Raw genomic sequence first — 22,523 nt, 5'->3', positions numbered from 1 at the left:
ACAGCGTTGCTCCTAAAGATTGAGCTTCTTTATCCTTGGAGGCAGTGGAGGAAGCATGGAAGCCAAGGTGGAGCATTGCATTGCCAAGTGTGTTATTGTAGTCATGTGGTGCCAGTATCTGGGAAATGATAGGATGGGTTAGTATTAGAGCTCAGCAGCCTGTAAATCCCATGAGCCTCCAACCTCATGGGTCATGAGAGTTGCAAATGACACTTGCTTAGGAGAAAGGTAAAGGTATTCTGTAACTCTGATGGTTCATACAGTTCTTGAACATGTACTGATTGCTAACAACTGCTGTCTCTCCCCCAGCCTACCCCATCGCCAGTCTTTGTGCACAAGCACAGTTTTGGACCCAGCTATTTGAACTTATTTATGCTTTTACACCTTCTTCCTTTCATAAAGATTTAAGCTGGTTTATGACTTGAGTTGAAACAAGGAAAAAAAGAGGAGACCTGAAATGGTCTGTCCCCTGCCAACCAGAAGCCTCCTGTGGTATCCAAACAGAATAGTTGCCTCAATCTGTCAGCACTTCTGTGTTTGAAGGTGGTTTCTGCTTGAAAAGTGGTGACTATTAGCATAGCTTTGGGATAATTGCTTCTTCTTCCTCTCTTGGGATACATTTTTTTTTCCAGATATTTCCCTGTTCTTTTTGACTTTGTTTTCCCAGAAGATTCAGCCTGTAATTAAAATGTTTCAGGTACCCACTTGAACTTACTGTGGGATTACCTAATTCTGGGACACCCTCACCAGACCATCAGTGCTAAAGATGGCAAAGGATCTTCTCGGTTAATAGAAAAAGCCATTGTGGAATGACTCTCAAAGTCCAGAAACATCCAGATTTCCTCCAGTACTTTTTTCTGTTTGGGGTAGCAGCTTTGCCTAGTATAGGGGAGGGAGGGGCTAGTTGGGAGGGCTTGTGTTAAGGGGTTCAGAAACAGGGGATTTAAGTGTGTCTTTTGTGTTTGCAAGGCACTAACACCACTCCCGTCTGTATTTAAATGCTGTCCCCAGGTTACGACTATGGCTATGTCTGCGTGGAGTTTTCACTCTTGGAAGATGCCATCGGATGCATGGAGGCCAACCAGGTTGCTTTATACTTCGGTCAAATGATGCTGGAAGGATATATTTTTTCTATATGGGGAGGGAGGGTTTCACCTGATCGAACTTTGGAAAGATACCAGAAATCTGTATTTCGAGCATACCACATTCCAACCAGAAAGTGTTGTGAGGAGAAACTCCAGAAGAGGCTGGGAAAGTTTCTCTAGAAGAGTTAATGGGCACAAGTACATTTTAAAAACTAGAGCCCAATTGCAGTCGGACTAGATGCCAAAGACAGTAGATGAGTAAAAATGACAGGTCTGGAGTGTGACTGATCCAGAGAACCTAATGCAAAGAACAATCCTTGACTGTCATCTCAAGGATTTGCCTGGCACAGGAATTCTAGGTCAATATTTACACCCAGACCTAGGGTGAAGACTACTGATGGCAACTCCTGTGGCACTCAGGTCCTGCCTGCATGTGCTGCTTTCTAAAGAGAGCCATCAGGGAGGAGAGAGGAGTAGATTCTTCGTGTGTATTGCATTCATCATGGTTCTTTACAAATCTGTAGTTTCCTACTCAACTTCTTGGCTGCATGTAGACAGAACTGGTGAATCTGAATCTGGACTTAACTTATGTTTGAAATATCTAGATATATTCAGCTTGCCACCTAGAGCTGTCATCTGGATCTTTAATAATTTTGGAAGGAATTATGAAATGGATTGTCTTTCTTGTCATGGTGCTTCTTTGGGGAAAGTTATTTGCTAAGTGGTGTCTTAGTTTCTCTGTTAGGGAGAAAGAAGCTTAATGATACAGTTTTATTTTTGTGAACTCACTGCCTGTACTTAACAGTGTGACTCAACAGCTGTATGTCCAAGATCTTAAGGCTCTGCCAGAGAAGAGTAGTAGTGTATGAGAACTCTTCCTCTCTTACAGCTCGATGTCCTTTCATCAGCTTTGTTCCATTCAGGATGGCTCATACACTTCACCTTTTCCCTTCTTTGGCCATGTTCTCCCCTTATGGGTATGGAGATGACCTACTGTAATCCTTTGGGGGCAAGCACTAATTAGGGGAAACTTGATGTATCCATACCTTTTGTTAGTAGTATAAATACTGTTAGATCCTCAGAGAATGACTGGATTAGGACCATATCCCTGTGACAGAGTTCTTGTTGACTGATTTGTTCACTGCCCAATAAGCCAGTCATTTAATAGATAATAATTATGTGTTAGAAACTGTGCTGCCTAACGATATTTTGAGAGAAGAATGAAGATCCTCATCTTTCTGCCTATTAGATTCTATTCTGATTGTCCTAATTTGAGAACACTCATTTAATTTATGAACGTCTTGTTATCAGTGAATAATGAGTAAGTCCTTTTGCCACTGTGCTATATAATACTCTGAGTGGTGGAAACATAAATGAGGGAGCCATGGCAGATGCCATTCTGTTTTATACCATCTCCCAACTGTGTGTGTCTCCTAGAAGGGTGTTACTTTTTATCAGAGCTATTTAATCTTTGATCTTAAAAAATAACAATATTGTGTCTTAATTGCCTTTTCCCTCTATCCCAACAATAAATCCTGTCTGAAATTTCTAGCCCCTTGAAGAGGAGTGTCAGATAGAATTAAGATAACTTTCTTTAAAAACAGTTTATCCTGAGGCAGGGTTTCTTTTGGAGCCATATCTGGAAAAACATTCATTTACACAGGCAGTATGGAGAGAGAGTGGCCTTTAGACATCTCTACTCCCAGCCTCCCCACACATTCTGTGAACATTCTTAGGGCTCCTAGGTCCCTGATGACCGACCGTTGCCCAGTGAATGAGATACCAGAACAAAGGAGGAACAGTGCCAAAATGCTTTCCGGGTGAAATAGGATTTTTTGACAGGTAGCCATCCTTATGCATATGGTATCATGAGGTACTCTGTGCAGAAGTACAAGTAAGAGACAGGCTCTATCTTCTAGGAACTTATAGCAGACTAAGAAAGGTGACAGACATTATGTGATATTCATAGATCCCATAGAGTATTCTCTCAAATACCAATTTTTTGTGTGATCTCATTTTTAATATTCACTGGAGTTATTCCTTAATAAAGTAGCACCGTATCCTTATTAAGTCAGCCTCCTTTCCTAGCTTTTTATTCTTCCTCTAGTCATGGGACAGAGGGCATACTGCTTAGCACTGCCACACAACAGAATCCTCTTGCTGAACTGCATAGATTTCATGATCCACTCAGCGTCCTCCTAATAATCTTACCACAACCTAGGGAGTATGCAGGTCATTTTGATGGAAAGATTTTTAAGAATGGGATCTCCAGGGGAGGTCTTGTACCTAGGTAGTATAGCACAACAAAGAGGGGTATAGGTTCTGCATTCCGATGTTTCTTCTTAGCTGAGTTTTCTCTGACAAGTTTCTTTACCTCCCTCAGTCTCAGTTCCCTCTGTTACCAATAATTCTTGGGGCTCTGGTGTGGACTCAATGAGATCTACATTCACAAATGCCTGCTGTGTGCCAGGCACCTTTCTAAATGCTAGAGATGCTGCAGTAAACAAGGCAGATTATATAACCTTTGTCTTAGTGTTTAAAGACAGAGCATAAGCAAGTAGACAAATTTAAAATAATATATGAAGTGCTGAGTGCTGTAAAGATAACAAAGCAGGGTATTAAAGAATGCATGATGAGGGCAGTTTTAGATGGGGTAATCAGGAAAGCTTCTTGAAGAGTGACATTACGTTTGGTGAATAATGTATACAGAACACTTAACATAGGATCTGGTACCTAATAAAAGCATTTGAAATTAGATGATCATCTCCTCCTCCTCCTCCCTCTCCCTTCTTCATGTCAAGTAATTTTTAATCATAATTCTAGGAAAATAAATTTACTTTTTTTATCTGAATATTCTTTAAGAAAATGGATATGGTTCAAGCTCTCAGTAACACCATACAAAATCTTATGAGAGACGTAAGAATGTGAGACAGGTCCTTCTCAGAGTATATAAAGCAAGTGTTTATGGAAGATGAATGACTCTCTTTTCATTCATTCTCCTACCCTCCAGGTTTTATTTTTAGTCCAAATTGGTATAGATTCTGAGTTACCATCCACTGGGCACCCCTAAGTAGAATCTGTGCATATGCTTCTGAAGAGGTTTTTATCAAATGCTTTGGGTTGTTTTTTTTTGTTTTTGTTGTTTTGTTTCATAATTCTTTGTTATCCTGATTCTTGATGTGAAATGCCTTTCATTTATCATTGACTGATACTTCCAAGTCTAGGGGAAGGGAATAAAGGAGCCTTCTTTATTGAGGTTGTCCAGGATAATAACCAAGGCCCCACTAACCCTTTCCCAGCGCCTTCATGGAGGCATCAAGCAGTAGGACACTCTGCAGCAATACTGAGCATTGTGGTCAAGAGGACTCCTCAGGGCATCATTTAGCCGGCAGCTGTCTGACTGGGGAAGTAATTTCTAGCAGAGATCTGTCAGCTCATGCCTTCACCATCTTATGTCTAGGAGATGTAGAAAGTCAGGAAACACTGTGAGGTGGGGTTTTTTATTCCACCCCTACTGGGAAAGGTATTTCTAGCAGTGTCACATACCTGGGGCTTCCTTGTCCAAGTCCCTGTAGGTTGAGGGTGAATATTGTCTCCTCTTACTGTGTGTGCCATTTCACTGGGACTTGAAGGAGGGCTGTAAGAGCATTTGTTAGCGTATTGATTCTTTTCATCAGCGGCCCAATTGTGAATATATTAGCTCTTTGAAACTGTTGTCAGTGGGTCTAAAGGAATTAGCATTTCATTTTCTTCAGTTTGTAGGTGTGGTGTTTGTTGCCTGTTCCCATTCAGCCAAATGTTTAGTAAAATGCCTTTTTAAAAGATAACTTTGGAAGAATTAATTTTTCTGGAATTTTTACTCAACTTTCTTAGCTTCGGTGGCCTTCTTTAGCTGAAGATGACATGTCTGTATGACAGAATTAGCCTGAAGTGTAAGGAAAAGATGCCATTATCCCCTAACATGAAAATTCCTTCAGACACTGGCCTTTGCTGGCATGGAGGGGGAATGGAGGCTATAGAATACATGAAGTTATATGAAATAATTGTTTTTTGTGTCAACAAAGTTAAGAGAATTTGGGTTTTTAAAGATACTAGGATGTCCAGGGTGTTTCTGACGGTAATGTGAAGGATGCCAAATCTTAAATGGTATCTGTCTTTATGATTAAAATGAGATCAATAGGAAAAGCTTATTTAGGGAAATAGGAAGACTGTTTGTGAGCCCAATGGAAAAAAAATGGATGAAAACCCCGTTTGTTGGAATCTTATTCAAGTTGATAGCAGTACTGTGTGAAATACTCCAGTATTTAAGTTGTGTACATTCCAAGTAACAAAAAAAAGTAATAATCATAAATTCCTGCAAGGTTGTGGTGTTGCCTAAACCCACACCCCAAATCTACTTCACTGCAGAGAATGTGGCACCCCAGCCAGAGCTCAGCTTTAAAACTCGTGGCTTGAATCATGCCATTCTTCCTGGAAATCTCAATTTCATTGCCTTCTCCTGATTGTCCTCAGCAGAGGTTATTGGTGGGAAACAGAAAAGAAAGTGCATTCTAAACCGAGTGTAAATTACTAGTTACTGAAGATTTTCTCTGTCAGCATATGTAAAAGAATTACCTATCTAGTAACTGAGTCTTGGCTGGCATGAGGCCTATATCCTAGTAGTTAAATAGATGGATGCAGACTGCCTAGTGTTGTGTCCCCAGCTCTGTCACCTTTTCCTGTGTGATTTGGATAAGTAGCTTAATGTCTCTGTGTCTCAGTGTCCTCTCACACTTCCAGGAATTAAATGAGTTAATGCATGATTAGAACTGGGCCTGGCACACAGTAACATTGAGCGTATATTTATTATTATCATAGCAACTTCGCATCTGAGTAGAAAGAAAGAAAAGCTTAAGGTACAGCAGCTTCAGTCTTGGCTTCGTGGAGTATCTAGCTAAATAGGGATTTGGTGGCAGTGTGCAGGAGGATTATTTTTACCTCAGCGGTACTTCCCATTTAGCCTGTTGACCGGGATTGATTATCAGGAGACCACCTTGAGATCTCTTGAGGAGCTTCTGCTGCATTAACCTTCAAATCTTAAATGCTCTCAAGAGAAAGAGCTGGAGATGCACCATACGAGGGATGTGGTGTGTAGTTAGACCACACCAGAAATCCAGCCTGTGGCATTAAAACCCTAAGTTCTGATGACCAGCCCTTGCCTTTGCCATATCTCAGACTTTCTGCAACAATTGTAAGGGGTGTTTGAATTGGATTCAGTTTAATTTTCTTGAATCTTTGGCAGTTAAAAAAAAATTTTTTTTAATGTTTTACTTATTTCTGAGAGAGAGAGACAAAGTGAACAGGGAAGGGTCAGAGAAAGAGGGAGACACGGAATCTGAAACAGCTCCAGGCTCTGAGCTAGCTGTCAGCACAGAGCCTGACGTGGGCTCAAACCCACGAACTGTGAGATCATGACCTGAGCCGAAGTCGGATGCCCAACCAACTGAACCACCCAGGCACCCCGAATCTTTGGCAGTTTTAAGGGGAAACTTTCAGTGTGTCTCCTGTGATGAGGTTTATAATTATTTTTGTCATACATATATATATATCATGATTCATTTCTGTAGTAATTTCCGTTCATTTCTTGAAGTAATTTAGTTCTTAATTTGTTCTAAATTGGAAATGTACCTATATATTTCAACCTTGTTCTTCAATGTTGTCCTTTCTCTTTTAGCTGATATTTTTAGTTAATGTTTGTACTTTTTATTAGAACGGCATTGTGTGAAATGCTAATTTTCAGCCTTGTAGTGTTTGGAATTTGATTACAGTTATTGGAAAAACACCCAATATTTATATTCTAATTAACTAGCTTGGGGGTTATACAAAAGCACAGTTCACTTTGTGATCTTGATTATTATAACACCAGTTTCTGATTTTTTAAAAAATGTTTTTATTTATTTCTGAGAGAGAGAAAGAGAGACAGCATGAGCAGGAGAGGGTCAGAGAGAGAGAGAAACACAGAATCCGAAACAGGCTCCAGGCTTTGAGCTAGCTGTCAGCACAGAGCCTGACGTGGGGCTTCAGCCCACGAACTGTGAGATCATGACCTGAGCCGAAGTTGGACGCTTAAACAACTGAGCCACCCAGGTTCCCCCACCAGTTTCTGATTTTGTATATCTCCAGAGAGTATAGGGTTAGGAGCACTGAAAGGTTTGGAATTCCAGCTTTGTCACCTCCTAGTTCATTTGTAACTTCATAATCTCAGTGTCTTCATCTGTAAAATGGGGGGATAATCACAGTACCCACCTCAGAGCAGTTGTGAGATTAGTTGTGTGTGAAGTGTTTGGTATGGTGGCCAGCATGTGGTGCGTGCTTACTAGCAGAAGAGGTACTAAGGAGAGCGATTCTATAATGCTAGACCCTGCTTGGTTGTCCCTCTTTTCTTTGGCTACTTATCCACCTCTTGGGACCCAGGGATGCCTGAGAAGTGGCATTGCTGCTTTGGGTGGCAGCTAGATCTTTAGCAGCTGGTTCTGATGGTGCTTGAGACTAGGATGCATAGACTGAAAGCATCTGTGGGATAATTGCACGGGCATCCAGGTATGTAAGGGAAGAGGACCGTGGCCACACCACCACTCCTGCAGGGGGGGAGCCTTGTTTCTGAGGCTAGCATTACTGGTAGTTCTCCCATCACAGAATTCACTTAGGCTACAGGTAACATTCAACGTTAGTAGGCATCTTGTCCATCTGAGATGAACTTGGAGGTTATAAAGTGTCTTTGTGTCTCATTCTCCCTAGGCTAAGTGTTCAGATTCCATTTTTACCTAGGAAATAGATACATATTGTATATAATATGTACTTATTTCTTATTGAGAGCATTGATGATATGACTGATAATCATGGGTTAGCTTATCTAGATCAATAATTTTTAATCTCATAATGTGAGGTTAGCAATGCTAACATATACTAATGTATATTTTTCTAAATTCTGTGACTATGTGAAATTTGTGTTTAATCTGTATAAATGTTATTTTCAAAGGAAAATCAGTAGGGGAGGAAGAAGTTTATCACAGAAGTAGATTATTGGTTTTATCAGCCACTTAGGGGGAAGTGCTCTCAAGAGGGCATAGTGAGTTGGGACTCCTGGGTGGCTATGTCAGTTAATCATCAGGTCGTGATCTCATGGTTCGTAAGTTTGAGCCTCATATCAATCTCTCCACTCTTAGCATGGAGCCTGCTTCGAATCCTTTGTCTCCCTCTCTCTGCCTCTTGCCTGCATGCGCGCTCTCTTTCTCTTTCTCTCTCTCTCTCTCTCTCTCTCAAAAATAAACATTAAAAGGGGTGCCTGGGTGATTCAGTTGGTTAAGCGTCCGACTTTGGCTCAGGTCATGATCTCACCATTCTTGGGTTCGAGCCCCGCGTCGGGCTCTGTGCTGACAGCTAGCTCAGAGCCTGGAGCCTGCTTTGGATTCTGTGTTTCCCTCTGTCTCTGACCTTCCCTGCTCACGCTGTCTCTATCTCTCTCAAAAATAAATTTAAAAAAATAAATTAAATAAACATTAAGAAAGGAATAGTGAGTGATTGCTAATGGGTAATAGGGTCTCTTTTGAGGTTGATGAAAAATGTTCTAGAATTAGTAGTGATTGTTGTCCAACCTTGTGAATATACTAAAACCCATTGGATTGTATAAAGCACAATAAAAAAGTGAATTTGGGGCACCTATGTGGCTCAGTTGGTTAAGCGTCCAACTTCGGCTCAGGTCATGATCTTGTTGTTCGTGAAATCGAGCCTCTCATGGGACTCTGCTGACAGCGCTGAGCCTGGAGCCTGCTTCAGAATCTGTGTCTCCCTCTTTCTTTGCTCCCAAGAAGGTCCTCTGCTGGGCATGAGCTGAGGTTGGAGTTGAATTTGAGGGATAGGAAATAGGGCTAGATTCAAATGTCCCGCTTGGGCACTGTGAAGATTTTTGTGGGGCTTTTCAGTAAACCAACAAATGTGTTTCTCCATGTGAGAGCTGGCATTCAGATGTCTGATACTCAAAGAGGGACTACATGCTAGTCAGCATTAAACCAAGAAGCAACAGCAACCAGAGAAAAGGGGACACAAAATTACCTGCACTGGCTTGATAATGTTTTTGCAAGACAGTGGTTCTTAACAGTGGGGGGATGGAGAGAGAAGCAGTTTTGACCCTCCTCCTCTCCCCAACCATTGGACGGTTGGCAATGTCTGGAGACATATTTGTAGTTGCTACTGGCATCTACAGGGTAGAGGCCAGAAAGGCTGCTAAATATCCTAAAACACACAAGACAGCCCCCATAGAAATTATCTGCTTCAAACTATCAACAATAGTGCTGAGGTTGAGTAACCCTGATTTAAAAGGATAGGAGTTGTGGTTAGCCAAAGAGAAAATGATCCATCTTGCCATGGGTTGTCTCTTAATGAATCATCTTTCTCCTTGCCTTCCTCCTGGTCCTAACAGAGTAGAAGTGATGGGTGGGGTTAGAAGTGTAGCAAGAGTGCAGACAATGCTCCTGCTCCCCCTCCAGACTAGCATCCCAAGCCCAGCTTGTGCCCTTGGGAGAGGAACTTTAGAATAAGACCTGTCTAATGTATTCACTATCAAATAACCAAACTTGATTTTTAGACTCAGTCTGAGACACAAGACTAAGATATTCCGTTAATTCAGGAGACATATCTGCTGGATATGGGGGTTTTGGGTCAGCACATTGCACATTTGGAGCAGTTACTAGAAAAACTAAAAAAGTTGGGATTTCTCAAGACAAATTGACCGTCAACATGTCAGATAGCTTTCCAAGAAATATTTTAAATGTAGGTGCTGATTTTCATAGCCCTGATTATAGTATATTAACCATTTTAAGTCTCTCTGGATCTTCTTTTCATTTAGCTTTATTTTATTTTATTTTTTAATTTTTTTAATGTTTATTTGTGAGAGACAGAAAGAGTGAGAATGGGGGAGGGGCAGAGAGAGAGGGAGACACAGAATCTGAAGCAGGTTCCAGGCTCTGAGCTGTGAGCACAAAGCCCAACGCCGGACTCGAACTCAAAAATTGTGAGATCATGACCTGAGCTGAAGTCAAACACTTAACCAACTAAGCCATCCAGGCACTCCTCATTTAGCTTTATTTTAGAAGAAGGTTTCAGGGCAGCTGGGTGGCTCAGTCAGTTAAGCATCCAACTTCGGCTCAGTTCATAATCTTGTGGTTCATGGGTTCGAGCCCCACATTGGGCTCTGTGCTGACAGCTCGGAGCCTGGAGCCTGTTCAGATTCTGTCTCTGTCTCTCTCTGCCTCCCCCCTCCTCTCAAATATAAACAAACATTAAAAAAAAAATTTAGGGGCACCTGGGTGGCCATCCTTACCAACATGTGTGGTTGTCTGAGTTAATGTTAGCCATTCTGACAGGTATGAGGTGGTATCTCATTGTGGTTTTGATTTGTATTTCCCTGATGATGAGTGATGTTGAACATTTTTTTCACATGTCAGTTAGCCATCTGAATGTCTTTGGAGAAGTGTCTATTCCTGTCTTTTGCCTATTTCCTCACTGGATTATTTGTGTTTTGTGTGTTGAGTTTGATAAGTTCTTTATAGATTTTGGATACTAACCCTTTATCTGATACATCATTTGAAAGTATCTTCTCCCACTCCCATCAGTTGTCTTTTAGTTTTGCTGATTGTTTCCTTCGCTGTGCAAAAGCTTTTTATTTTGATGAGGTCCCAACAGTTCATTTATCCTTTTGTTTCCCTTGCCTCTGGAGACGTGTTGAGTAAGAAGTTGCTGTGGCCAAGGTCAAAGAGGTTTTTGCCTGCTTTCTCCTTTAAGGTTTTGATGACTTTCTGTCCTAGATTTAGGTCTTTCATCCATTTTGAGTTTATTTTTGTTTATGGTGTAAGAAAGTGGTCCAGGTTCATCTTTCTGCAGGTCGCTATCCAGTTTTCCCAGCAAATTGAAGTCTGGGATTGTGATGCCTCTAGCTTCAGATTTCTTTTTCAAGATTGTTTTGGCTATCCGGGGTCTTTTCTGGTTCCATACAAATTTTGGAATGGATTGTTCTAGCTCTGTGAAAAATGCTGGTGTTACTTAGATAGGGATTGCATTGAATATGTAGATTGCTTTGGGTAGTATCGACATTTTAATAATGTTCTTCCAATCCAGGAGCATGGAATTTTTTTTTTCCATTTTAAATAATGCTTTGATGAATACCCCCATAGCTAAATAGTCACATCACACATCCTTCATTACTTCTTTAAGTGAATTTCCTCCAGATAGACTTCCCAGATTAAGAGTTAAACATGTTTTATGACTTGTTCAATGTAGTCACATTGCCACTAGAAGTTTCCTTATTTATTCTTTTACCATCAGGGTTTGAGTGCACCTGTCCTCCCTGCATCCCAACCAGTGCCAAGCATTAACAACAAAGTACTTATACTCCTTAGTGGTTCATGGATATTTTATTGTGTTCTCTGATTTTGTGTGTGTTAGAAACATTTTTATATCTTTTAAGAATGTTGCCAGTGTTGGAATGATTGGGTGGCTCTGTCAGTTAAGTATCCAACTCTTGGTTTCAGCCCAGGTCATGATCTCACAGTTTGTGAGTTTGAGCCCCGCGTCAGGCTCTGCACTGACAGCAGGGAGCCTGCTTGGGATTCTCTCTCTCCCTCTATATCTGCCCTTCTCTCTCTCTCTCTCTCTCTCTCTCTCTCTCTCTCTCTGTCTCAAAATAAATAAATACATTTAAAAAAGAAAAAGAGGGGCGCCTGGGTGGCTTAGTCGGTTAAGCGTCCGACTTTCGCTTAGGTCATGATCTCGCGGTTCGTGGGTTCGAGCCCCGCATCGGGCTCTGTGCTGGCTGCCAGCTCATGGCCTGGAGCCTGTTTCAGTCTGTGACTCCCTCTCTCTCTGACCCTCCCCTGCTCGTGCTGTCTCTCTCTCTCTCTCTCTCCTAGAAGTAAATAAAACATTTAAAAAAAAAAAGAAAGTGGGGCGCCTGGGTGGCTTAGTCGGTTAAGCGTCCGACTTTCGCTTAGGTCATGATCTCGCGGTTCTTGGGTTCGAGCCCCGCATCGGGCTCTGTGCTGACTGCCAGCTCAGAGCCTGGAGCCTGTTTCAGAGTCTGTGTCTCCCTCTCTCTCTGACCCTCCCTTGCTCATGAGATCATGACCTGAGCCAAAGTCAGATGCCCAACCGACTGAGCCGCCCAGGCGCACCCCACCCCACCCCCTCCTTTTTTTTAAGATCTTATAAAGTCTGCTGTTCTGGAGTCTTTTCTGAATTCTTTTGAGTCACTGTTATTTAAGGATGATATATTAATCATTTATTTCAGCCCATTCTAATTTTAGATTCTGGGGTTTTTAATTTTTTTTTAACGTTTCATTTATTTGTGAGAGAGAGAAAGAGAGACAGCATGAGCAGGGGAGGGTCAGAGAGAGAGGGAGACACAGAATCAGAAGCAGTCTCCAGGCTCTGAGCTAGCTGTCAGCACAGAGCCTGATGTGGGGCTTGAACCCACGAACTGTGAGATCACGACCTGAGCCGAAGTCGGTCGCTTAACCCACTGAGCCACCCAGGTGCCCCTGGGGTTTGTTTTTTAAAGAAGTAAAGAAATTTAACAATTTCAGTGATGATTCTGAGGTTATAATCACACAAAATGTTGGATAACTTTTTTTTAAATTAATTTATTTGTTTTGAGAGAGAGTGTGAGTGGGGGAGAGGCAGAGAAAGAAGGATCAGAGGATCTAAAACAGGCTCTGTACTGACAGCAGAAAGCCATATATGGGGCTCAAACTCATGAACCACAAGATCATGACCTGAGCTGAAGATAGACAGTTAACCGACTGAGCCAGCCAGGCATCCCTTGGATAACATTTTTAATAAAAGAAGTATTCATATTCACTTACAGGACCAACAAAAGAATGACCTTTGCTATCGTAATTTTATGCCAAAAGGTACTCGTGGCTTAGGATAAACTTTCCCCAAGTGACATTATTCTCAGTCCAAGAATATTCCAAGTGGTAAACCTTAAGCAAGTTCACTGGCAGTTAAAATAATGTGCTCCAAGGGCACCTAGGTAGCTCAGTGGGTTAAGTGTCCCCCTGTTCTGATTTCAGCTTAGGTCATGATCTTACAGTTATGAGATCAAACTCTGTGTCAGGCTCTAAGCCGGGCATGGAGCCTGCTTAAGATTCATTCATTGTCTGTCTCTCTCTCTCTCTCTCTCTCTCTCTCTCTCTCTCTCTCTCCCCCTCTCTCTCCCCCTCTCTCTCTCCCTCCCCCTCCCTCCCTCCCCCTTCCCTCTCTCTCTCTTTCTCTCTCACGTGCGCACGTGAGCGCGGGCACACACAAATAAATAAACAAATGAATAAATTTTTTAAATGATGTGCTCTAGAAAATTGCTAGATGACCTAAATTGGCACTATCAGTGAGAGAACTGCAACATATAAGGAGCCTGAATAAAATAGAAGGGTACACATGGGAAGGGTAATGTCTTGAAATCATTAGTCCTTTCTTTTCTTCCTTCTCTCTCTCTTTCAGTATTGCATACATACAGAAAAGAGCATACATCATAAGCATTACTGTTCAGTGAATAATCACAAATTGTATATACCTGTTGTCTCAGTTTGGGCTGCTGTTGCAAAATACCATAGACTTGGTGGTTTATACAGTAGAAATTTGTTTGTTGTTGTTCTGGAGGCTGGAAAGTCCAAGATCAAGGTGCCAGTTCGTTTCCTTGTGAAGGCCCTCTTCCTGGTTTGTAGATGGCTATCTTGGTGTATCCTCACATAGTGGAGAGAAAGATGATCTCTGTCTCTCATCTCTTTGAGTAATAATTCCATTCATGAAGGCTCCACCTTCATGACCCAGTTACTTCCCAAAGATGCCACTTCCAGATACCATCAGATTGGGGATTAACGCTTTAATATGTAAATTGAAAGTGTGTGGGGGATGTCACAGACATTCTGTCTATAACACCTGTAGCCACCACCCAGGTTAATAAACAAAATGTTGTGTTATATGTAGAAGTCCCTCCTGCCTCTCTTGCTTTTCCTTTCTACCCCTACCAGAGGTAGTCACTGTTGTAAGTTCTAATACTGAAGAGGCCTTTGACTTGGTTTTGAGCCTTATGTATATGGAGTCACACAGGATGTATTCTTCTACCTGACTTTTTTGTTTAGTATTATTTTTTAAATTCATCTTCTGTATAGCTGGGTTGATTTTCATTGTTATACAGTCTTACAGTATAAGTTTATATCACAGGGCCCCTGGGTGGCTCAGTCATTTAAGCATCTGACTCTTGATCTCAGCTCAGGTCTTGATCTTAGTGTCATTAGTTCAAGCCCCATGTTGGCCTCTTCACTGGGCATGAAGCCTACTTAAAAAGAGAGGGGGGGGGGGCGCCTGAGTGGCTCAGTCGGTTAAGTGTCCAACTTTGGCCCAGGTCAGATGTCACAGTTCGTGGGTTCGAGTCCCACATCGGGCTCTGTGCTGACAGCTCAGAGCCTGGAGCCTATTTCAGATTCTGTGTCTTCCTCTCTCCCTGTCCCTCCCCCACTCATGCTCTGTCTCTCTCTCAAAAATAAACTATATAAAAAAATTTTTTTAGAGAGAGAGTATATTACAGTTTATTCATTAGTTCCACTGTTAAAGGACATGTAAGTTTGGAGGGGGTGTTATTTCAAAATCAATTCTCTTGATGAATAGGTATACTCATTTTTCTTAATATAAATTCATGAGTAGACTTGCTAGATTTTGTGTGTTATCTCCAATCCATGACCCAATAGTTTAAATTTTCATTGATTGGGGCAGATGGGTATCTCAGTCAGTTAAGTGTCTGACTTCAGCTCAGGTCATGATCTCATGGTTCATGGGTTTGAGGCCCATGTCAGGCTCTGTGTTGACAGCTCAGAGCCTGGAACCTGCTTCGGATTCTGTGTCTCCCTCTCTCTTGTTCTTCCCCTGCTTGCACTCTGCTTCCCTTTCTCAAAAATAATAAATAAAAAACAACAATAATAATACTAAAGTTTCATTGATTGCTGCCTAGATATAATCATTCAATAGCCGTTGATCCCCCACTATGTTTATATGTCTGCTATTGTGTAGGTATTGGGGGTATAGTCATAATAAAGACTTTATTATTTATAATTTAAATGTATAAAACTAAGTTAATAAATTAAGTATAAGTGGATGTTTGTCTATTTCATTCACATCACTAAAAATTCATTCATTCAGAATTAGTCATATTGCTTTTTGGCCATCTGTTTGTTGGGAAAATAAGTATTCCTTTCAAAAAGAAACCATGTATCCGTTAGCGGTCACTTTCCATTTCCTTCCACTCTCCCCTACCCAAAGTTTCTAAATGTCCATGAGTCTACTTTTTGTCTTTATGCATTTGCCTACTCAAGATGTTTCATATAGATGGGATCATAAACTTTTTTTTTTTTTTTACTTTTTTCTTTCACCTAGCATCATGTTTTCAAAGTTCATCCATGTTGCTGTATGAATTAGTACTTCATCTCTTTATGGTTGAGTATCATATGGATGTAACACATTTTCTTTATCTGTTAATTAGTTGAACATTGGGTTGTTTCCACTTTTGGCTATACACACACGCAGGCGTGTGTGTGTGTGTGTGTAATGCTACTATGAACATTCATGTCCACACTTTTGTGTGGACATATGTTTTCATTTCTCTTGGTTATATATCTAGGAGTGGAAATGTAAAGCTTTTGTTTGTTTTTTTCAGGAGCTTACTCCAAATGGATAGCTCATTAGATCCCATATTAGAGTGGTGTAGTATTAGAGTGGTGTAGTATTAAAAACATGGAATACTCACAGTTCCAGTGGCCAGGTTTCATTTCTATTTTGGACATTCATGTTGCCATTTGAATTCTCCTTTGGGTTGGGTGCTTTGGTTGGTTGGTTGGTTGGGTGTTTTGTTTTGTTTTGTTTACGGGATGTCTCCGAGTACTTGCTGCCCTAGATGTGGATCTGTTTTTATTATTTGGGTTTTGGGCATATCCAGGATTTGCAGTTGACATTTTAAGAGCTAATTTTCTTCTTTCCATTCCTTATAGGTTCTCCTGCAACTATTAAGTTGCACATTTATTGTTTCTACCTATGCATCTAATAATGCTTATGTTGCCTAATTCCTGAGGTATTTATTTAAAGTTACAAAGTAAAAGTCTCCTTTTTTTCTTTGACTTGATTCTTGTATACTGTGAATCTACAGCAATACAGGATATGTTGGGTTCCCTGCAATCTGGAGGCGCGCCAGCTCAGAGACATATTATGTTTGTTCCTATCAAGGTTCCAGGCTCAGGAGATCTCTTTAAGATCAGGGAACATTATATTGGCCACCTTGCCTAGAAGAATGCTTCTTGTGGCTCTTCTGAGTGCTTGAATGAAGGGGCTCTCCATTGTCAGGCATTTCTTAGGTATTTTAAAGGTAGTACCAGAATCTTTAGAAGTATGGAATAAAGGGGTAAACTGCTAAATCAGACAAAGTACCTGAGTAATGACTGGCAAAGGTCTATGTACAGTAAAGCAAATGCCACCAGGTGTAATTGAACTTCTCTAGATTGAAAGGTTCAAGAAGGCATGGAGTGTTTCTTTTCTTCTTTTCATCTTTTTTTCCCCTTCACTACCCAAATGGCTTAGAGCTATACCTGGCAACATATGATGTACTAAATAAATATTTGTTAACTAGATTAATAAATGTTGAATAGTATCTGACTCCATATTCCTTCTTCATAAGCTCTTAGTGATCTTTTTAGTTTCTCCTTCCTACCTGAGTAACCTCTTGACTTGCCAGATTCTGGTACCTCTATTAGGTTTCTGCCCTAGAATCTTTAATACCAAATAGTAATATGCTGTTTTTGCTTTTGCCAGAGGTAGCCACATCTTGTTTGTTACAGCTTCCAAACTCCTGTCTGATTCTTATCCTCATACGCTGGGGAGTAATGAAAGGAATAACTTGGAAAGTGCAAGGTAGGTAATCAAGAGCCTTGCATTTAATCTTTAATTTGAAAACATAGGAGAACCACAAGAGTGAAACAAAATCAAAATGACACTCTAGGGAAACTCTTCTTGTGATAGTATATAGTCTTGACTAGCGGGGAGAAACTGCAGATCTAGGACAGAGATGTGAAGAGGTGGTGGCTTCCACTAAGGGCTGACAACAGGTATGTAAGGGAAAAGTCAGGTTTGAAAAAAAAGTTTGCACAAAGAATCTCTAATGTCTGTTAACACTGAATGTTGGACAGAAAGGCCAAAAGAGGGCAGATTCAAAGGGCCACTCAGGTCAGAAGAAGTAGTACCTTAAACAGAAATAAAGCATGTGGAGAAGGAATGCATTTGGGAGGGAGGGATGAAGATGATTATTTTAGATATGTTGAGTGTGAGGTAGCATCAGAACCTTACAACACTGTAGCTTAGCAGAAAAATCATGAGGTTTTTCCATTGCCATCTTTTGTTCCACTACTTAACTAGTTTATTCTACAGCTTTCCCTTTATTTCATAGTCTGATATTTTTTGAGCAAAATACCTACCTTTGCCTATCCCCAGTAATTTCTTTATTTTTAAAAGTTTTTATCCTTTGTGTGTGTGAGAGAGAGAGAGAACAAGCACACACACACAGTTGGGGGAGATAGGAGCATGGGGGGAGAGAGAGAGAGAATCTTGAGTAGGCTCAATGCTCAGTACAGAGCCTGATGCAAGGCTCGATCCCACAACACTGGGATCATGATGGAGCCAAAACAAGAGTCAGATGCTCAACCAACTGAACCACTCAGGCACCCCTGTCCCCACTAATTTCCAAAAGCATTTGTACCAGTTAGGATTAGATTGGCTTAAATGAGTTTATTTTTTTCTAATGTAAATGAAGTCTAAGCTATCCAGCCTATCTTCTGGTGGTTTCATGAACCTCAGAGACCCAGGCTCCTTCAGTCATGTAGCCCTTTCATCCTCAACATATGACCACTTTATGATGGCTTTTTTCTTTTTAGTATAGTATTAAATATCTACATGCACTAAAAATGTATTCAAAACTACCCGAGAAAGTGCAGAATCACTTAAAAACTGGTTTTCTGTACCTTGGTGTGGATGAGAAGTTCTTACAAGCAAATGGAAGGTATATAATAAGTACTTATTATAATATTTATTGCACTGAACAGTTCTGAGAACAAGAAGAAATTCTATAACTCTGAAGACTATTGTATATCTTGTTCATAGATTTGTCAAGCCAAAGTGATGGCTTCAAGATGGCTGCTTGAGTATTAGCCATCACTTTGACTTGCTAACCAATAGGAAAGAAGCAGGAAGAAAATGTACATGTGCACCCCCCACCCCACCCCCCCCGCCGCTTTAAGAATACTGACTGGACTTTGCAAACACTGTTTTTGTCTATGTCCAGGTAATTAGAATTTAATCATGGCCATGCTTAACTGCAAGGGGCTCTGAGAGACTTCTTTATTCCAGCTAGCCATGTGCTCAGTTAAAAATCAAGGATTTGTTTCCAAGGAAAAGGAAGCAAATAGGCATTGGGAGACTCCCTGAAGTCTCTTAATTATCCAGAGTAAGAACCAAATTCCAAATTCTTTCAGGTTATAGAATTTTGTTTCTCCAAACCTTAATTATCCTTATAATAATAAAATATATACTAAATAATAGTAAAATGTATTTAATAAATTTAATATAATGTACACTTCTGTTCCTGTATTCTTTAAAAAAACATGTAGACTTGGGGCACCTAGTCTATGGGCCCAGTCAGTTAAGTGCCTGACTCTTGGTTTCAGCTCAGGTCATGATCTTGCTATTTGTTTGTTTGTTTGTTTTTATAATTTTTTTAAAAATGTTTTTTATTTATTTCTAGGAGAAAGAGAGAGAGACAGCGTGAGCAGGGGAGGGTCAGAGAGAGAGGGAGTCACAGACTGAAACACACTCCAGGCTCTGAGCTGGCAGTCAGCACAGAGCCCGACGCGGGGCTCGAACCCACGAACCACGAGATCATGACTTAAGCGAAAGTCGGACGCTCAACCGACTAAACCACCCAGGCGCCCCTGTTTTTATAATTTTTTAAAAAATGTTTTATTTATTTCTGAGAGAGAGAGAAAGACAGTGTGAGCAGGGGAGGGTCAGAGAGAAAGAGAGAGAGAGAATCTGAAACAGGCTCTGAGCTAGCTGTCACCACAGAGCCCGATACAGGGCTCGAACCCACGAACTGTGGGATCATGACCTGAGCCAAAGTCGGACATTTAACCAACTGAGCCACCCAGGCGCCCCATGATCTTGCCATTTGTAAGTTTAAGCCCCACAATGGGCTCTGTGCTGCCACCTTAGGATTCTCTCTCTCCATCTCTACCCCTTCCCTGCTCAAGCCCACGCTCTCTCTCTAAATAAATAAACTTAAAAAAATTTTTTAAAACCACATAAACTGATGGTTAGCAGCTATAGCATATGCTATGGAATGGACCATTGTTGGCGTCAATGTCTAAAGTTTGAATTTAAAAAAAAAAAAAAAGAATGAATGTAAAATTAATAGATCCCGAAGCTAGAGAAGTTACAGTGTGATAAAGACCATGTTTTACCCTGGCAGCTTTGGATGTAGTTTTTCTACATTAGTTCTGAGTCTTACATATAAATATACAGGTTATTAAAGAAGATAGAAACTAGCCTCTGAAAGCACCAGCATTTCTACTAGGCCCTTCTTAGCAAGAAGAAGAGTATATATTGATCTTACCTATTTCTGGGCTTTTTTACTTTTGTTAAGTGTGGTCGATCATTTTCTCCTCTCTGGGTCATGTCCAGCTTTGCCCATTATACGTGCTGTTCACAATGTACTTTATACCTGTTGAACCATGAGCACAGTTGACCTCTTAGCATAAACTTTCTTACTCTCCTTCTGTCTCTCTTCACTTCTAGCAGTTTTAAAGAACTCTTTCCATTCTGTACTTCTCCTCTAAGAATTATGTGTTTCCTATTTGTTTAATAGTATACTTGTTTATTTGTCCTTGTGGTTTAAAACATCATCTGCATGAGAGCATTATTAGGTTTTGTTCACTACTGAGAACACACCTAGTCAGCTATAAAAAAATGTTTTTGTTGATTAAGAATACATATCCTATTCTGGTTAATGTTTTTGGAGGATGAGGAGGTGGTAGGGAAAGGGTAAAGGCATTTAAAAATTTTTTTAAATCTACAAAACCTCAGATTGGTTTATATTGCTGTATAAGCTGTCACCACAGAACCCGATGCGGGGCTCAAACCCACAAACCTTGTGATCGTGACCCTAAGCCGAAGTCAGATGCTTAACCAACTGAGCCACCCAGGCACCCCTGATCTTCTTTAGACAGCCTTTTATTTACTTATTTATTTATTTTTATTTTATTATTTTATTTTTTTAATGTTTTATTTATTTCTGAGAGAGAAAAAGAGAGACAGCATGAGCAGGGGAGGGTCAGAGAGAGAAGGAGACACAGAATCTGAAGCAGGCTCCAAGCTCTGAGCTAGCTGTCAGCACAGAGCCCGACACGGGGCTCTAACCCACAAACCATTAGATCATGACCTGAGCCGAAGTCAGACGCTTAACTGACTAAGCCACCCAGGCGCCCCTATTTATTTATTTTTAAATGTTTATTCTTGAGAGAGAGAGAGAGAGAGAGACAGAACATGAGCAGGGAAGGGGCAGAGAGAGAGGGACATACAGAATCTGAAGCAGGCTCTGGGCTCTGAGCTATCAGTACAGAGCGGACACAGGGCTTGAACTCATGAACCGCAAGATCATGACCTGAGCCGAAGTTGGACACTTAACTGACTGAGCCACCCAGGCATCCCAGGATGCCTTTTCATACACTGGATAGTATATCTTAGCCCTGAGGGTGTTTAACGGTATTCAAGAGTTAAGTCTGTGTTAGATTTTCAGACAGAGCATTCAGGTCTGTTCAGGGAGAGTTTCTTGATGGCTGAGGGCTCTGCCTTTGTAGCACTTGGCTGGGACATCATTAGAGACCTCTTAGCTTTGTGTTCTCTCAAATTCCTGGATTACCTGAGATTTCTGCCCTATGCAGAGATCATTCCCTCATTCTCAATGTGTACCTGCTGCAATAGCAGCGATTATATAGCTCAGCAAATGTTGCTTCCTCAGTATGGACTAATTTGACTTGAGCATGCCTTACATGTGAAAAGCTACCCTCGTTTTTGTTATGAACTGAAGTGTGATAATTCTGTTATTTGCAAGTGAGAATGAGTAGACCAAAAAGGATTAGGCACTTAATCTTTTGTCCCATTGGACCTTTTCTGACTCAGCTTCCATTCTTAGTCTTGTAGCAACTGTCAAGAGTGGCATTGGGTCTGTAGCACTTCTTTTTTCTTTTTAATTATTATTAATATTTAATTAATTATTAAATAATTATGTAATTATTAATATTTTTAAATTATTAATATTTAATTAAATAATTATTTAATTATTATTAATTTTTTTTTTAGTAATCTCTATAGCCAACATGGGGCTGGCTCAAACTCACAGCCCCAAGATCCAGAGTCGTATATTCTTCCTACTGAGCTAGCCTGGTTCTGTACCTTGGATCTGTAGCTTTTTGTCTAAGAAAAAAAGAACGGTGGGTGGTTACCTTCCTGAAGTGGCCATTGAACATTGTGTGTTCAGAAGTCTGGCACTGTGTTTTTTGTTTGTTTTTTTTCCCATCTTTTAAGGACATTGTTTCTGCAGAAAATATGTCAGCAGGGTTTTCTGAAATGGCCGAGGAAGGACATTGAAGGGAGAGAGACTATAATAGAGACAGCCTTTAAGAAGCTAAGGTTCTTGGGTGGGAGGTAGCAGTAGAAATAATGTCTTCAATGGGAGGCTGGAAGAATAGCTGCTGGCTCTTTGGGGGATACCTGGGGAATACTCTAGCCTTTGTGGTGGGCACAGGATGTGATCTGCAGTTTCTTAGGAGCTGTGTGCCTCATTTTCTCTCTTGGCTTTCCCTCCCGCCTTCCAGCATGAGCTCTGTATACAGGAAAAGAAATGAGAAATGTTTTGATTATGTTACTCAATAAACAAAATAAGAAGCTTTACATTTACCACACTGATTTTAGATACTCCCTTTTTCTTCCCCTACAGTGAGTCGATTTAGAGACCTAGACAATGAAGCATGAGTAGATGTTTACTTTAGGGTCCACTCTTTCCAGAGAAATGAGTAGGGGGAGCTAGAGCAATAGTCATCTCAGGATATGAAAGAGTGTTATATATAGTGTTCTAGTATTCAGCAGTGTGGGGAGAAAATGGCCCTAACTGGGGGGCCCGGGTGGCTCAGTCAGTTAAGCGTCCAACTTCAGCTCAGGTCATGATCTTGCACTTAGTGAGTTCAAGCCTCGCATCAGGCTCTGTGCTGACAGCTCAGAGACTGGAGCCTGCTTTGGATTCTGTGTCTCCCTCTCTCTCTCTCT

General features: G+C 40.8%; 1 protein-coding gene across 5 annotated transcripts in view; it reads left to right on the top strand.

Annotated features, from left to right (window-relative positions):
- RBM6 (RNA binding motif protein 6) overlaps positions 1-22,523 on the top strand; it is a 92,609-nt gene that overhangs the window by 43,999 nt on the left and 26,087 nt on the right. For 2 of the 5 annotated variants that reach the window (XM_039228061.1, XM_039228062.1), the window contains one exon: positions 1,012-1,085. The exons of 2 other annotated variants lie outside the window; for them this stretch is intronic. In XM_039228061.1, coding sequence (XP_039083992.1) covers positions 1,012-1,085 — 74 coding nt within the window. Of the gene's footprint in view, positions 1-1,008; positions 1,086-22,523 lie in introns of those variants that run through there. One more of the 5 variants, XM_039228063.1, reaches the window with a different exon arrangement.

The sequence above is a fragment of the Hyaena hyaena genome, unplaced genomic scaffold (assembly GCF_003009895.1).
Source record: "Hyaena hyaena isolate Hyena2069 unplaced genomic scaffold, ASM300989v1 scaffold_30, whole genome shotgun sequence".
In the NCBI taxonomy this organism is placed as follows: domain Eukaryota; kingdom Metazoa; phylum Chordata; class Mammalia; order Carnivora; family Hyaenidae; genus Hyaena; species Hyaena hyaena.
Note: the sequence above shows the minus strand (reverse complement) of the source record. Positions and strands in the feature narration are given on the sequence as shown.